Below are 13,960 nucleotides of genomic sequence, written 5' to 3'. Positions count from 1 at the left end.
GGGTTGCACAGAGTCGGATACGACTGAAGCGACTTAGCATGCATGCATGCATGCATTGGAGAAGGAAATGGCAACCCACTCCAGTGTTCTTGCCTGGAGAATCCCAGGGACAGAAGAGCCTGGTAGGCTGCCGTCTCTGAGGTCACACAGAGTCGGACACGACTGAAGTGACTTAGCAGCAGCAGCAGCAGCTCACTGCACACTCGCAGTGGAGTGGTCTGAGGACAGGTGCAATGAGTAAGCGGCCTCTATCTGGGCCTAGGCGATGCTAGTGGTCCTTGAGCTTTCAAGCAGAACGGAACGCACCTCTCCTGTTTCTAACAGTCCTGTGACATGTCTAGGGAGCATAAATGAAACAGTACTTTAGGAAGGGGGAGGTGACCGAAAGCAAAGCAGCAGGAGTATGAAGGGAGCTCATCTTGCTGCAACGCCACAGGAAACGTCAGGTCCGCTGTCGTGCTCCCACGAAGAGGCATGGCCCTGAGAGGCTACTGCCTTTGATGCTAAAGGACAGCACATTTCATACCTAACTAGAAAATCTAACTACTTGTGACTTTTTTTTTTAACTCACAAGTTTAACAGTGGGTAACTATTTTCACAAAATATGGCATATCTCCATATAAAATATTCTGCAGACATTTAAAAAATATACAATTACATATATTAATACAGAAGATGCTTGCAGTGTATTCAATGAAAAGTTTAAGAAATGTGCATGAAGTTCACATCCAAAAAACCTAAATACACCTTCTTAAAAGTAAATCCAGGACTTTCTGGTGGTCCAGAACCCACCTGGCAAAACAGGGGACATGGGTTTGACCCCTGGTGTGAGAAGATTCCACATGCCAAAAGGCAACTAAGCCTGTGTACCACAACTCCTGGAGCTGGAGCACACTAGAGCCTGTGCTCAACAAGAAAAGCCACCACAACAAGAAGCCTATACATCGAAACTAGAGTAGCCCCTGCTCATCACAACTCGAGAAAGCTTGCCTGCAACAATGAAGATACAGAGAGCCAAAACATTAAAAAAAAAAAAAAAAAAACCATTTAAAAAAAGGACCGCAATTTTACAGTAAGCAGTGGAAAAAGAATTACATTCATAGGATTAACTTTGTAAGTAAAACTTGAAATTGTATCTATCTCACATATAACAAAATTTTGATTACAATCATAATTATGTCCTCTTTCAAGCAGCTAATAAAACACTGAGAAATTGTTCTGAGGAAAATGTAGGATCATTCACTTTGCTTTCACAGACCACTTATAAAGAGTGATTTGGGAAGACAAAATCAAGAGCATGTTCAGATTTCCCACGGGCCACTCTTCTTCCTCTCATACTAAAATGATTCCGTCATCCTCATCAACTTTCTCACCTTCAGTCACTACAGGGTCTGATTCTGCCAGATCCTCTCATTTGTCAATAACTTCGTAAGTCAATCCACTTCTCAAAATCATGTTCATATCAACTTTATGAAATTCTGCATGTTTTGAAAAATTTATAATTTCACTTATAAAAAGAGTAAGTTTTATTTTTGGCTGTTTCATTACTGAGTGCCCAACCTGAAAATTACTTTATACCAGATAAGAGAGATAAATCCAGAAGGGTTGCCTGAATGGAGACCAATTTTATACAATCAATCACTTAAATGCTGAATTGTATTAAGATGGTTTGGTTTCCCTAGATAGCCTGTGACTACTCAAAAAATGAACAGTTGGATAGTAAAATCCCAAAATTAATCACCTACCATTTTTGTTATTTGTTTTGGCAAGATTTTGCAATTGATATTTAGAACTTAAAAGCAATATAAAAGTAGCCACAAACAGCCTACATATACATAAATACACACACACACATCCCCCCCCTACAGAGAGAGAGAGTGTGTGCACTCACACTAATAAAAACAAATTCTCCAAACCACAACCTTCACACATCTCACACAGAGAAAGCATTACCAGCTGGTCATGACAAAACAGGACAAGGCTACTTGTAGTACCTGGAGAAGACGCAGATGCCAGCTGATGTTTACACTGCGCCTTCTGAGAAGAGAGCAGGGCACAGCCCACATAAAGAGCTTGCGTCTGCAGCGCTGCTGTTACTCTGTAGTTGAGTGGGTCTGAAAGGCTAGAACCATAGGTCCATAAAACAGAAAAGAACTTGAATAACTGAAAAACATCTTCTAAATGTACCTAAAAAAAAAAAAAAAGATAGTGAAGTTAACCTTACTCAAATAGTATGTAAAGTGTTAGTCGCTCAGTCGTGTCTGGCTCTTCATGACCCCATGGACTGTAGCCCGCCAGGTTCCTCTGTCTGAGGGACTCTTCAGGCAAGAAGACTGGAGTGGGTAGCCATTCCCTCCTCCACAGGACCTTTCCGACCCAGGGACTGAACCTGGGACTCCTGCATTGCAGGCAGACTCTTTACCATCTGAGCCACCAGGGAAGCCCTTTACTCAAATAAGTTGGTTCCAATTTGTACACTAATTTCCTCTAGTGTAAAATTACAAAGAACAATTTACTGCAATGTTTTGCTTTGTCTAGTCACTTTAAAATTCATCTCTGCTGGGTACTTTAACCCACTGGGAAGGATATAGATGAGTTCAAAGGACTTATTGGCAGTGGTATTCAGAGGACTTCTCTATAATTTTGGGCTCAAACAATGAAAAGGATGAGGTCACAGCAGACAACCCAGACTAGAATGATGCTAGGAAGCCTCACTGAGAAAGTACTTTAAGGGCGGAGTGACCCATGTCAACTGTGTCAAACTCTGTTTAGAGGTTAAGACAGGATAAAGAACTGACCACTGGGCCTGGCAGCATGAAGGTCATGGTGCTGTGACGAAATCTCTCCACTGAGTGGCTCTGCACATCCTAAACTGCCTCTCTGAACCACAGTTTCTCTTTGGTAATGGCATTAGTCAGCCAGATATATTGGGCTGTTGTGATTATTAAATACCTGAGCAGGACTAATACATTAGGAGGCCGGCAGCAATGTCAGTCTCTGTCCAACCTATGGGCTGCTGTCATGATTCAGCACAGCTTTACCCGCCTGCCTCCATCATCACACACTCCACTGCTTAAAAGTCTACTTTCTTTTTCATTAAAAACTACCAAAACTGAAATAATCTATAACATCATCTTCAAGGGAAGAGTATGTCTGAAAAAGATGACCTGGTACCTTTATGAAAAGTTTCATCAGAACCCGAAAGTGAATGGCATCAGCACCACTGAGAACCGTCTCAAAGAGCCCAATGAGCAGACGCAGGTAGTCTCTGCTGTCTTCTTGCAGCTGTTCGGGATTCCACCATGTGTCATCTACGGGGACGCGAAGAGAACGGGAAAGGGCGTAAGCTTCTGTGAACACGCTGCTGGGAACTTTTCATTCAAGACAAGCAACACTGTAGAATTAATACTTCAGTTTTCCACAGTATCACACTCAAGGGATTCACGGCTTGTCCTACCTTTAGGGAAAGATTTAGGAGCCTTTAGAGTATGAATAAAATTTTTCAGTGAAAACAAGAGTAACACCGAGTCCTCCACGTCAATCCGCTGGGCAGTGTTGAGTTGTTTTACGTAATGTGCCCACAGCTCCAACGGTATCCCTCTGTCCATCATCAGCTCAAAATGCCATTCTGGGGCGATCTCCTGAAATGTTAAAGCAAAACAAAAACAGCACTAATTCAAAGGTGTCCTGAACATGAGTTATAGAGATGGACTGCAATGGCTGCACAATTGTGTAATTTGAAAAATTTTGTCTATACATGTATTTGGGTAGGGAGATTAGTTGTTTTAATCAGATTTTTTAAGATGTCTAACCATCACTATTCACAAGAAAAGACACAAATAAGTTCAGCATGGCTTCATTTTTATCTGTGTTTTCTTAAAACCCATCCCTAAATCAAATGTTATTCCTGTTAATTATGCTTTATCAAATAAAGGGTAAGCATGTTTCTAAATAGAAGATAAGGAATTGCATTTCCAAGAGATCCTTAAAGAGACTTTTCTCGTTTCACACTTTTACTGCTGATCTGAAGAATAATACATGGTCAAATCCCCAGATTTGTAGATGATTCTAAATAAGCAGCATAAGGTTAAGGTGCATAGGAATTACACTAAAATGCCAACAGGAAGCATGAGAAGTGGTGCAGGAAAATGACAAATGAGACTCTGCAAGGCAAGTGCAGAGTAATAACTTGGAAGTAAAATAATCCAAAGCCAGACTTTCAAGATAATGGCTCTGGTAGTGGAATTCACTGGCTCAGTGTGCTACTACAGCCAAAAAGATGCTCAAAACTTTCAGAAAGGGTATCAGGTATAAAACAACATGTTATCTATCCATTAATAAAATGTTCAATTTGTCTACACTTTATCACTGAAAACAAGAAGAGTCCAGGTCACCATGCATTCAAAAAAATAAAGAAGTTAAAAAGGGCTCATCTGAATTATGTTTTATTTTTTAATTTTTTTTTGGCTGAGCCTCATGGCTTGTGGGATCTTAACTCCCTGACAGGGATCAAACCTGGGCCCCAGCAGTGAAAGCGCAGAGTCCTAGCCATGAGACCACCACGGAATTCCCTGGGCTACTTTTTTAAAATATGAAAATTCATTTCTATAAAGTTTACAAAAATTCAGCTATAATGGCTGTGATAGAACTTATAAAATCCTAAAGGGTACAAATGAATGTGAAAAACACAAAATCTGTTGAGTAACTCCTGCAACAAGGAACCCAAGAAATAAAGATGACACTACAATGAGACGCTATTTACGGCAGATATTAAAAGAAAGAAATCTGTAACCTCAAGGTGCGGTAGTAGGTAAAAATATCAATATGTAAGACTGTCAAAGATAATAATATGCTTGCAAAATCCAAATAAAAATAATACAAAAGATCTATTTTAGTAAACAACAGAACAAAACAATATTATTCAAACAGTAATGTATCTAGTGAATTCCTTATCACTAGATGTAGTTCAGTATAACTCGGAAAATGGCCCAATAGAGATAACACAGAGTAGAGTCAATTATCAGACACAAACACCGCAAACCTGAAATCCCACTACTCAATCACATTTCCTGCAAAAGGAAGAGAGTGCCTAATTCATTACCTACTACTACAAAAGGACACTTCATATTCTACTCCTAGAATCCAAAGACTCAGCATCTCAGCCTCCAATTTTCAGTTCTACTGTGATTGACAAAGTGGTCTCAACATTCGACTCTCCAGAGCCTCTGCACTTACCACTGTAGTAATGACACTTTCAAGCTTCTTTATTTTTTTCTGCAACAAACTGAAGACTCTTGTTGCAAATGGAAAGTGAGTTTCTTTCAAGGACGAACAGCAGGAGACAAGCACAGCCATGACTACATGAAAAGTCACTTTCTGCTTCACGTTAAAGGATTCCTTGTCTCCAACACCTATTAAATCCTCTACCTTGAAAAATAAACAACCTCCATTAATGGTGGCTCTCAGTTTGCATAAGAACAATTTTCTCAACCTCTGCCTATCTAGGTATCATTTGTTCTAATATCAGAGATGATAAATATAAAACCTTAAAAAAGTAATAAGCATTGACTTCTGAGTAATTATAAAAATAATCTGAGAAATTACAATGAACATAATTGCACCTGCCAACTAGATGTTTTTATGTTTTTAAAAGGTTTATTTACTAAGGCAAAAGAAAATTTCTCCTCTTTCAGATTCTATTTTGTTCTTTAAAAAAAAAACATGACTATAATACTTTAAATGAGAGGAAAAAAGATTAAGAAGTATACATTATATTCCTACTGGTCCAATAAACAACCATGATGAAATAAATTCTCCAAAATGTTAAGGATTTCAAACAATCTGCAAGATACACTAAATAACACTATATATTTTTAAAACAAAACAAAGTACTCAAGAATGGAAAAGTTATTTTAAATAAAAGAAGAACCTAGTCAAGTAACCACTGAGAGTCCAGAAAGATTCTGAGAAGGAAACCCAAGGTGTGGACTTCAAAAGTGTACCTACCATCTTTAACATTGAAGAGGGATTCCCTGAATTTATATTGTCAGCCAGCAACTCAATCATCTTCTGATTTGCTACACCAATTAGTTCTTCTGACTCTGTGCTTTTAATCACATTTTCAAGAGCTGTTTACAAAAAAAAAGAATGTATACATAAGAATCAAACACCAGGGACTCTTATGTCACCAACATTCACTTGAATGCAGAGTAAGGAATTTAGGCAAAAGTTTTACAATCTTCCTGTGAAGGTATGGTTTTTATTTTTCTTTTCATACAATTTACAATTCATCAGTGGATCAGCTTCCTTTTCAAAGTATACTTTTCATATTAGCAAAAATTTTTAAAAATCTTGCTGGCATGTAACATAAACAATTTCAAATAACAATCACTGTCCATTTTTAACTGTCATTATCTTCCTTCTTTAAAGTGTCACTTGTTTACCTTTTCTGAAAAACAACTTCATCTCTTACCTTCTTTCCAGCCTCTTAATAAAGGATGCAGAGAGCAAATTCCTGATTTTGATAAATAAACAGCCATTTTCATCTCAGCAGATTCCATATCATCACTGTTGATGATCATAAATGGCAACAGATGCACCACCACCTGATTCGACAACTGATCATTTTCACCCAGTATTTCCTCTTTAATCAGTATGCCTGCTGCAATCTCAAGTACCTTGTACCTAAAAGATACATAAACACATTTGGTTGAGATACATTAGACTTCAGTTCAACAAAAACTCATCATCATACTTTCCCAGCTCAACTGACACTATCCTGGTCTCTTTACCAAATACATTACTAAGAAACATCAATATATCACTTAAAATCCATGATAACAAAGGGGTTATTTGGGGCATGAATTTTAAATCAATTCTGTCAAATCATATTTTTTTTGAAAGTGAAAGTCGCTCAGTCGTGCCTGATTCTTCGCAACCCTATGGACTTAGTCCCTGGAATTCTCCAGGCCAAAATACAGGAGTGGGTAGCCCTTCCCTTCTGGGAATCTTCCCAACCTAGGGATCGAACCCAGGTCTCCCACATGGCAGGCGGATTCTTTACCAGCTGAGCCACAGGGGAAGCCCAATTTTTTTTTGAGAGATCATTAATTATAACATAAAACAAAGATCACACTATACTATGTCTCAACTCCACTAGAAATCCAAGCTTCACTCTTAAGTTAAAAAAATAATATATGAACAGATGTTATGCTCTGTTCAGCTACATAGGATATAAAAACTTGTAAGACATGCTCTCATTCTCTAAAGAGCTTAGTCAGTTTTCCATGTAAAAAGGGTAGGTGCCAAAAATGAAATAACAAAAGCTCATCAAATATTACAAAAAAGTGTCATGTGCCTCTGAGTCTATTTTTTATTTAATGTATTTGTATTTGTTTTTAGTTATAAAGTATTATATTATTCTTGTAAAAAAAAAAGACCCCACAAAATTATATAAAGTAAAAAATTAAAGTCGCCTCCCATCCTACTTCCCAGATCTTAGCACTATGTCACACATTATATTTTTTTCCATTTTATTAAGAAAAATTTCAAACACAGGGAATATTATGACCCATACAAACCCAAATAAAAGTGAACTTCATACAGGAATTTCACTAACTTATTTGTAAGAGGAGATATAAATACTTACCATCCCCTATTTTTTGAAAGTTCTGCTCTTCGAAAGAGATTCAGGAGATGTGAAACTGTCACTTCTGAACTAAAGTGTTGTTTGAAAATCTAGAGAGAAAAAAATACCCATGAGTAAATTTTTACTTGCTTCAAATATGGTGCTTATTAAACTTAAAAAAATTATGAATTATAAAGAATTTATCCCCCCCTCCAAAAAAGAGAATTTATCTCCCAAGAATCCCAACATAATTTAAAAGTTGTATGTGGGCAGTTTCTCAAAAGTGGCACTCAGGAGCCAATTTCCCATGAACCTCGGGAATTTACTATTAATAAAAAGCACTTTTCCATTTTAAAAGAACTTCCAGATATATAAAGCTGTGTAATCTAACTTCTCCTATGTGCTCTCCCCAGTTAAAAGTCTGTGATCTCAACAGAACTATTTCCAAAAAAAGAATAATTTACAAATATATTCCTGCCTAGAGGTGATTCATGTGAGAAGGGTAAGTAAATATTTACAAGCAAAGCATGCACTTCAATGAACAACAAAGTCACTCACCTCAAAAGCACTTATAGCCGACAAAACAACATCTATATTGTCATCATCTAATCGGGTTAAAATAGCTTCTTTTATAAAAGACTCATCGATACTCTCCTGAACAATAGGGAAAAAAAATTAGTTGTTGCTAAAATCTCTTGAGACTTTAAATTAGAAAGGAAGTATGGTTTTGTGAAAGGCATTCCAGAATTCCAGTCAAGGAACACAGGCTCTGCTGCCCCTGGTGCAAATTCAAAACTAAGCACACATGAATTGAATTGGCATTAAACTAGGCAATCTCTAAAAGTCCTTTTTAGATGAATAATTGTTGGGTACAAACTTTTTCCAGTTTCCACTGAAAATATAACACGTGTAATTGAAATGCAATTTTTATTTTGTTAAAATGAGAGAAAACCTACATATTGGGAGCGCAGAGATTACAGAACCAGATTGTCTAGGTTGAAATCCCAGCTCTACCACTGGACAAGCTATGAGATCTTGAGTAAGTTACATAACCTGTCTAAGCCTCATTATTCTCATCTATAACACAGGGCTAATAACAGTACGTCCCTCAAAAGGTTGCTACAGGATCAAATAATACATGTCAATGCTTAAAACAGTGCCTTAGACATCAGCAGTGTTAAAATGAAACATATTAATTTTCAAAGTTTTTATAAGGATGATGACATGCACTCTGCCAAAAAGAAGTTCATGTTTTTCTTTTAAATTACGAAAGAAAATAAAACATAAAATCATTCACAACAAAAATATAAGACTCCTTAAGAAATAGAGGAAAACAACAGAATGGGTAAGACTAGAGATCTTTTCAAGAAAATTAAGAGATACCGAGGGAACATTTCATGCAAAGATGAGCTCGATAAAGGACAGAAATGGTATGGACCTAACAGAAGCAGAAGATATTAAGAAGAGGTGGCAAGAATACACGGAAGAACTGTACAAAAAAGATCTTCATGACCAAGATAATCACAATGGTGTGATCACTCACCTAGAGCCAGACATCCTGGAATGTGAAGTCAAGTGGGCCTTAGATAGCATCACTATGAACAAAGCTAGTGGAGGTGATGGAATTCCAGCGGAGCTATTTCAAGTCCTGAAAGATGATGCTGCGAAAGTGCTGCACTCAATATGCCAGCAAATTTGGAAAAATCAGCAGTGGCCACAGGACTGGAAAAGGTCAGTTTTCATTCCAATCCCAAAGAAAGGAAATATCAAAGAATGCTCAAACTACCACACAATTGCACTCATCTCACATGGTAGTAAAGTAATGCTCAAAATTCTCCAAGCCAGGTTTCAGCAGTACGTGAACCGTGAACTTCCTGATGTTCAAGCTGGTTTTAGAAAAGGCAGAGGAACCAGAAATCAAATTGCCACCATCCGCTGGATCATGGAAAAAGCAAGAGAGTTCCAGAAAAACATTTATTTCTGCTTTATTGACTATGCCAAAGCCTTTGACTGTGTGGATCACAAGAAACTGTGGAAAATTCTGAAAGAGATGGGAATACCAGACCACCTGACCTGCCTCCTGAGAAACCTATATGCAGGTCAGGAAGCAACACTTAGAACTGGACATGGAACAACAGACTGGTTCCAAATAGGAAAAGGAGTACATCAAGGCTGTCTACTGTCACCCTGCTTATTTAACTTCTATGCAGAGTACATAATGAGAAACGCTGGGCTGGAAGAAGCACAAGCTGGAATCAAGACTGCCGGGAGAAATCTCAATAACCTCAGATATGCAGATGACACCACCCTTATGGCAGAAAGTGAAGAGGAACTAAAAAGCCTCTTGATGAAAGTGAAAGAGGAGAGTGAAAAAGTTGGCTTAAAGCTCAACATTCAGAAAACGAAGATCATGGCATCCAGTCCCATCACTTCACCGCAAACAGTGGAAACAGTGTCAGACTATTTTTGGGGGCTCCAACATCACTGCAGATGGTGACTGCAGCATGAAATTAAAAGATGCTTACTCCTTGGAAGGAAAGTTATGACCAACCTAGGTAGCATATTCAAAAGCAGAGATATTACTTTGCCAGCAAAGGTCCGTCTAGTCAAGGCTATGGTTTTTCCAGTGGTCATGTACGGATGTGAGAGTTGGACTGTGAAGAAAGCTGAGCACTGAAGGATTGATGCTTTTGAACTGTGGTGTTGGAGAAGACTCTTGAGAGTCCCTTCGACTGCAAGGAGATCCAACCAGTCCGTTCTAAAGGAGATCAGTCCTGGGTGTTCATTGGAAGGACTGATGCTAAAGCTGAAAGTCCAGTACTTTGGCCACCTCATGCGAAGAGTTGACTCATTGGAAAAGACTCGGATGCTGGGAGCGATTGGGGGCAGGAGGAGAAGGGGACGACAGAAGATGAGATGATTGGATGGCATCACCGACTCGATGGACATGAGTTTGAGTAAACTCCGGGAGCTGGTGATGGACAGGGAGGCCTGGCATGCTGTGATTCATGGGGGTGCAGAGTCGGACACAAGTGAGCGACTGAAATGAACTGAACCCAGTTGACTATAGCTCTGACTGTAGGTGGTAAAAAAAAAAAAAAAAAAGTAAATAATCCTATAGAAGAAAAATGTAGATCAGAAGGGAAGGTTAGAAGAGAAAAAGTAAAATCCTTCAAATCCACAAAACTAAGTCAAAGTATAATGTCAAATTTTCCTCAAAAGCTAACAAGTAGCCCAATAGCTCAATCTGGAATTCGAGAACAGAACCTACCTGTGTCCAGACATTAATGGAGAAGTGAAAGGAAATTAACGCATGCGAAGACAGACATTAACTGCAATTACAGTACTTAAGCCTGTAAGTTGAATGTACGTATGTATATACTGCCCTTCACTGAAAAACTAACAAATCCAGGGTAGGACTGGATAAAGAGTAAAAGAAGGATGAGAATGAGTTTAATAATATTAGGAGATTTCAGGAACTCCTTTCTTATTCTACTCACTGAAATCTTCCGATTACAACAAAGAATAGTACTCACTGGGTTTACTTATCCAACAAGTCAGTAAGACAAATCTACCAGCAATTTATGAAAGAAACATAATTTGTACCAGATCAGGAATCAATCAAGCAAAGCAGTATTTTTCAAATATGAGTACATCAACCATTTTCAAAAGTATAACTATTTAAAAATCTAAAGTAGAACATTTTCAAAATATTTATAAAATTGTAAGTTAAAAGCTAAAAAACTAAAAAAAACAGTCATGAATAAATTTAAAGCAGTAATTATACTAGCTGCAATTAAATTCTACATGCAATATGAATCTGGTTTCAATGGCCACGGCACAAGCTTAGAGCTCAGCCTGTTTACACTGCTATGTGCTATGAAGAGATGAATTTCTACTACTGTTCTTCTCTAGTCCAAAAATTTCCCAAATATGCAAGCAGTAGAGCACGAGGTGATTTTAGATATTGCATAGATGGATATTCTTATTTCCAACTGTACTAACACAGTTAGCACTTCAAACTCATGATGTAAAAGCTATGTGAAACAGATGAAGAGAATAAAGTACAAGCCTACTAGGTATAAATTCAGTAAGTTACAAGGAATTAATTCATAGCACAGGGAATATAGTCAATATTTTATATTTACTTTGTATGAAGCATAACCTATAAAAATACTGAATTACTAAGCTGCTGCTAAGTCACTTCAGTCGTGTCCAACTCTGTGCGACCCCGCAGACGGTAGCCCACCAGGCTCCCCCGCCCCTGGGATTCTCCAGGCAAGAACACTGGAGTGGGTTGCCATTTCCTTATAATACTGTACCTGAAACTATTACAACACTGTTGGTTAATCAGCTCTACCCCAAAACAAAATAAAAAGTTAAAAAAAAAGAAATATAATACTATATTATACTATACTATAATCAACCATTGTTGTAGCTTAGTCACTAAATCATGTCCGACTCCTCTGTGACCCCATGGACTGCAGCCCACAAGGCTCCTCCTTGTCCGAGGGATTTCCCAGGCAAGAATACAGACGTGGGCTGCCATTTCCTTCCCCAGGCAATCTTCCCAACCCAAGGATCAAACCCAAGTCCCCTTCATTGGCAAGCAGATTCTTTACCACTGAGCCACCATGGAAGCCCCAGTCCACCATATTTTAAGAAAAGGAACAAACAAGGCTATATGAAAAAGCAGTGAGTCCATTTAAAAGGAGCTAAAAAATAACATCAGTTGTAAACTAATACAGCAAAAAAATGCGGCTGAATGACTAAAGTTCGGAAAATACCGCTCTACTCGAATCACTGCAAAGTCTTTGTAAAATATTATTTGGGCATAAAAGCTTTATTTACAAATTACGTCAGCTTCTGTACTTACTATTTGGAGTCACCAAAATTTTAGACACAAATGAGACTGGCAGGTACCAAAACCGAACAGGGTTCCAAAAGCTATCATTCTGATATCCCCAAATGTGTTCATGTTGTTAAGTCAGACTGTCAAATTCAAATTCCAAAACTGAAAACTCAGATAATTAGTGACCCTCTATAAATTCATCCCTAATCCCAGCTTGAAAAACTCTCAATTAAAGCTAACCTAATCATCTGCAATGTGGAAACATTGATAACAAGTTGTTACTAGGACATGAAAGAAAGTGAAAGTTCCTCAGTCGTGTCCGATTCTTTGCGACTCCATGGATTATACAGTCTATAGAATTCTCCAGGCCAGAATACTGAAGTGGGTTGCCTTTCCCTTCTCCAGAGGATCTTCCCAACCCAGGGATCGAACCCAGGTCTCCCACACTGCAGGTGGATTCTTTACCAGCTAAAACATACACAGGTTAAAAATAGAGGCTTTCAGTATGTATGGTCTTAAATCTTTGTCCAATGAACTCGCATCTGCTTTATTAGGGTTACCTCTATAATTAAACAATATTGACTCTAGGTGGTAACTTCAGTTTCTTACATTGTTCATCACAAGGATAAAAACATCAAAAATGAAAGCTATTTAACACAAACCTTTGGTGTTGTCATGACATTTTTCAGGTGATTAATGGCCAGAAGTCTCACAGGAGCAAGCGGATGATTCAGACTGAGCATCAAGGAGGTATCAGAATCTGCTAAAAACTGTAGGATTCATCACAATTAGCAAATGATCTCACCATTAAATCTGAGCAGCATATAATCAAGAACCAAAGAAAACCACACCACGCTGACAATAACCATCTAATTTCAGAAAGCAAAATGTAAAGTAAACCAAAAGTAAAAAGTAAAGCAAAATCTTTGCCTCTAAAACACAGTATGATTTGTAAATAGATACAAAAATCTGTACTGTGAATGCTGTGACTTCGTGTATGCTGCCACCGCTGCTAAGTCACGTCAGTCGTGTCTGACTCTGGGCAACCCCACCAGGCTTCCCCGTCCCTGGGGTTCTCCAGGCAAGAACACTGGAGTGGGTTGCCATTTCCTTCTCCAATGCATTAAAGTGAAAAGTGAATGTGAAGTCGCTCAGTCGTGTCCGACTCTTAGTTCCTCCGTCCATGGGATTTTCCAGGCAAGAGAACTGGAGTGGGATTTCATGTATAGTTGTGTCTATATGTAGGTTTAAATCAGTGAAGTAATTTATGAAGTGATTCTGTGTTCTTTATGTATATCTGATGGCAAGGTGAAAAACACCTAAGATAAACCATGGGGTATTAGCATCTAAATGAAAATATGCATCAAAAAAACTGATCACTGAAGAGAGAATGCATTTCATCTATTAAGAAAATGATGTGACAATGGAGTTGTTGACAACTTCACTTATTTATGTAATTAGACTAAGAAGGAAGCCTATCA

The 13,960-nt window shown here is 38.1% G+C and overlaps 1 protein-coding gene across 1 annotated transcript in view; it reads right to left on the bottom strand.

Annotated features, from left to right (window-relative positions):
• HEATR1 (HEAT repeat containing 1) overlaps positions 1 to 13,960 on the bottom strand; it is a 51,194-nt gene that overhangs the window by 25,650 nt on the left and 11,584 nt on the right. Inside the window, exons 12-20 of the mRNA XM_068982396.1 lie at positions 13,142 to 13,249; positions 8,186 to 8,281; positions 7,649 to 7,737; positions 6,473 to 6,684; positions 6,007 to 6,128; positions 5,236 to 5,427; positions 3,458 to 3,641; positions 3,175 to 3,311; positions 1,995 to 2,187 (exon numbers count right to left, since the gene is read on the bottom strand). Coding sequence (XP_068838497.1) covers positions 1,995 to 2,187; positions 3,175 to 3,311; positions 3,458 to 3,641; positions 5,236 to 5,427; positions 6,007 to 6,128; positions 6,473 to 6,684; positions 7,649 to 7,737; positions 8,186 to 8,281; positions 13,142 to 13,249 — 1,333 coding nt within the window. The remainder of the gene's footprint in view (positions 1 to 1,994; positions 2,188 to 3,174; positions 3,312 to 3,457; positions 3,642 to 5,235; positions 5,428 to 6,006; positions 6,129 to 6,472; positions 6,685 to 7,648; positions 7,738 to 8,185; positions 8,282 to 13,141; positions 13,250 to 13,960) is intronic.

Source organism: Capricornis sumatraensis, chromosome 10 (assembly GCF_032405125.1).
Source record: "Capricornis sumatraensis isolate serow.1 chromosome 10, serow.2, whole genome shotgun sequence".
Lineage (NCBI taxonomy): Eukaryota > Metazoa > Chordata > Mammalia > Artiodactyla > Bovidae > Capricornis > Capricornis sumatraensis.
The sequence above is the reverse complement of the archived record's forward strand: the minus strand, read 5'-3'. Positions and strand labels throughout refer to the sequence as shown.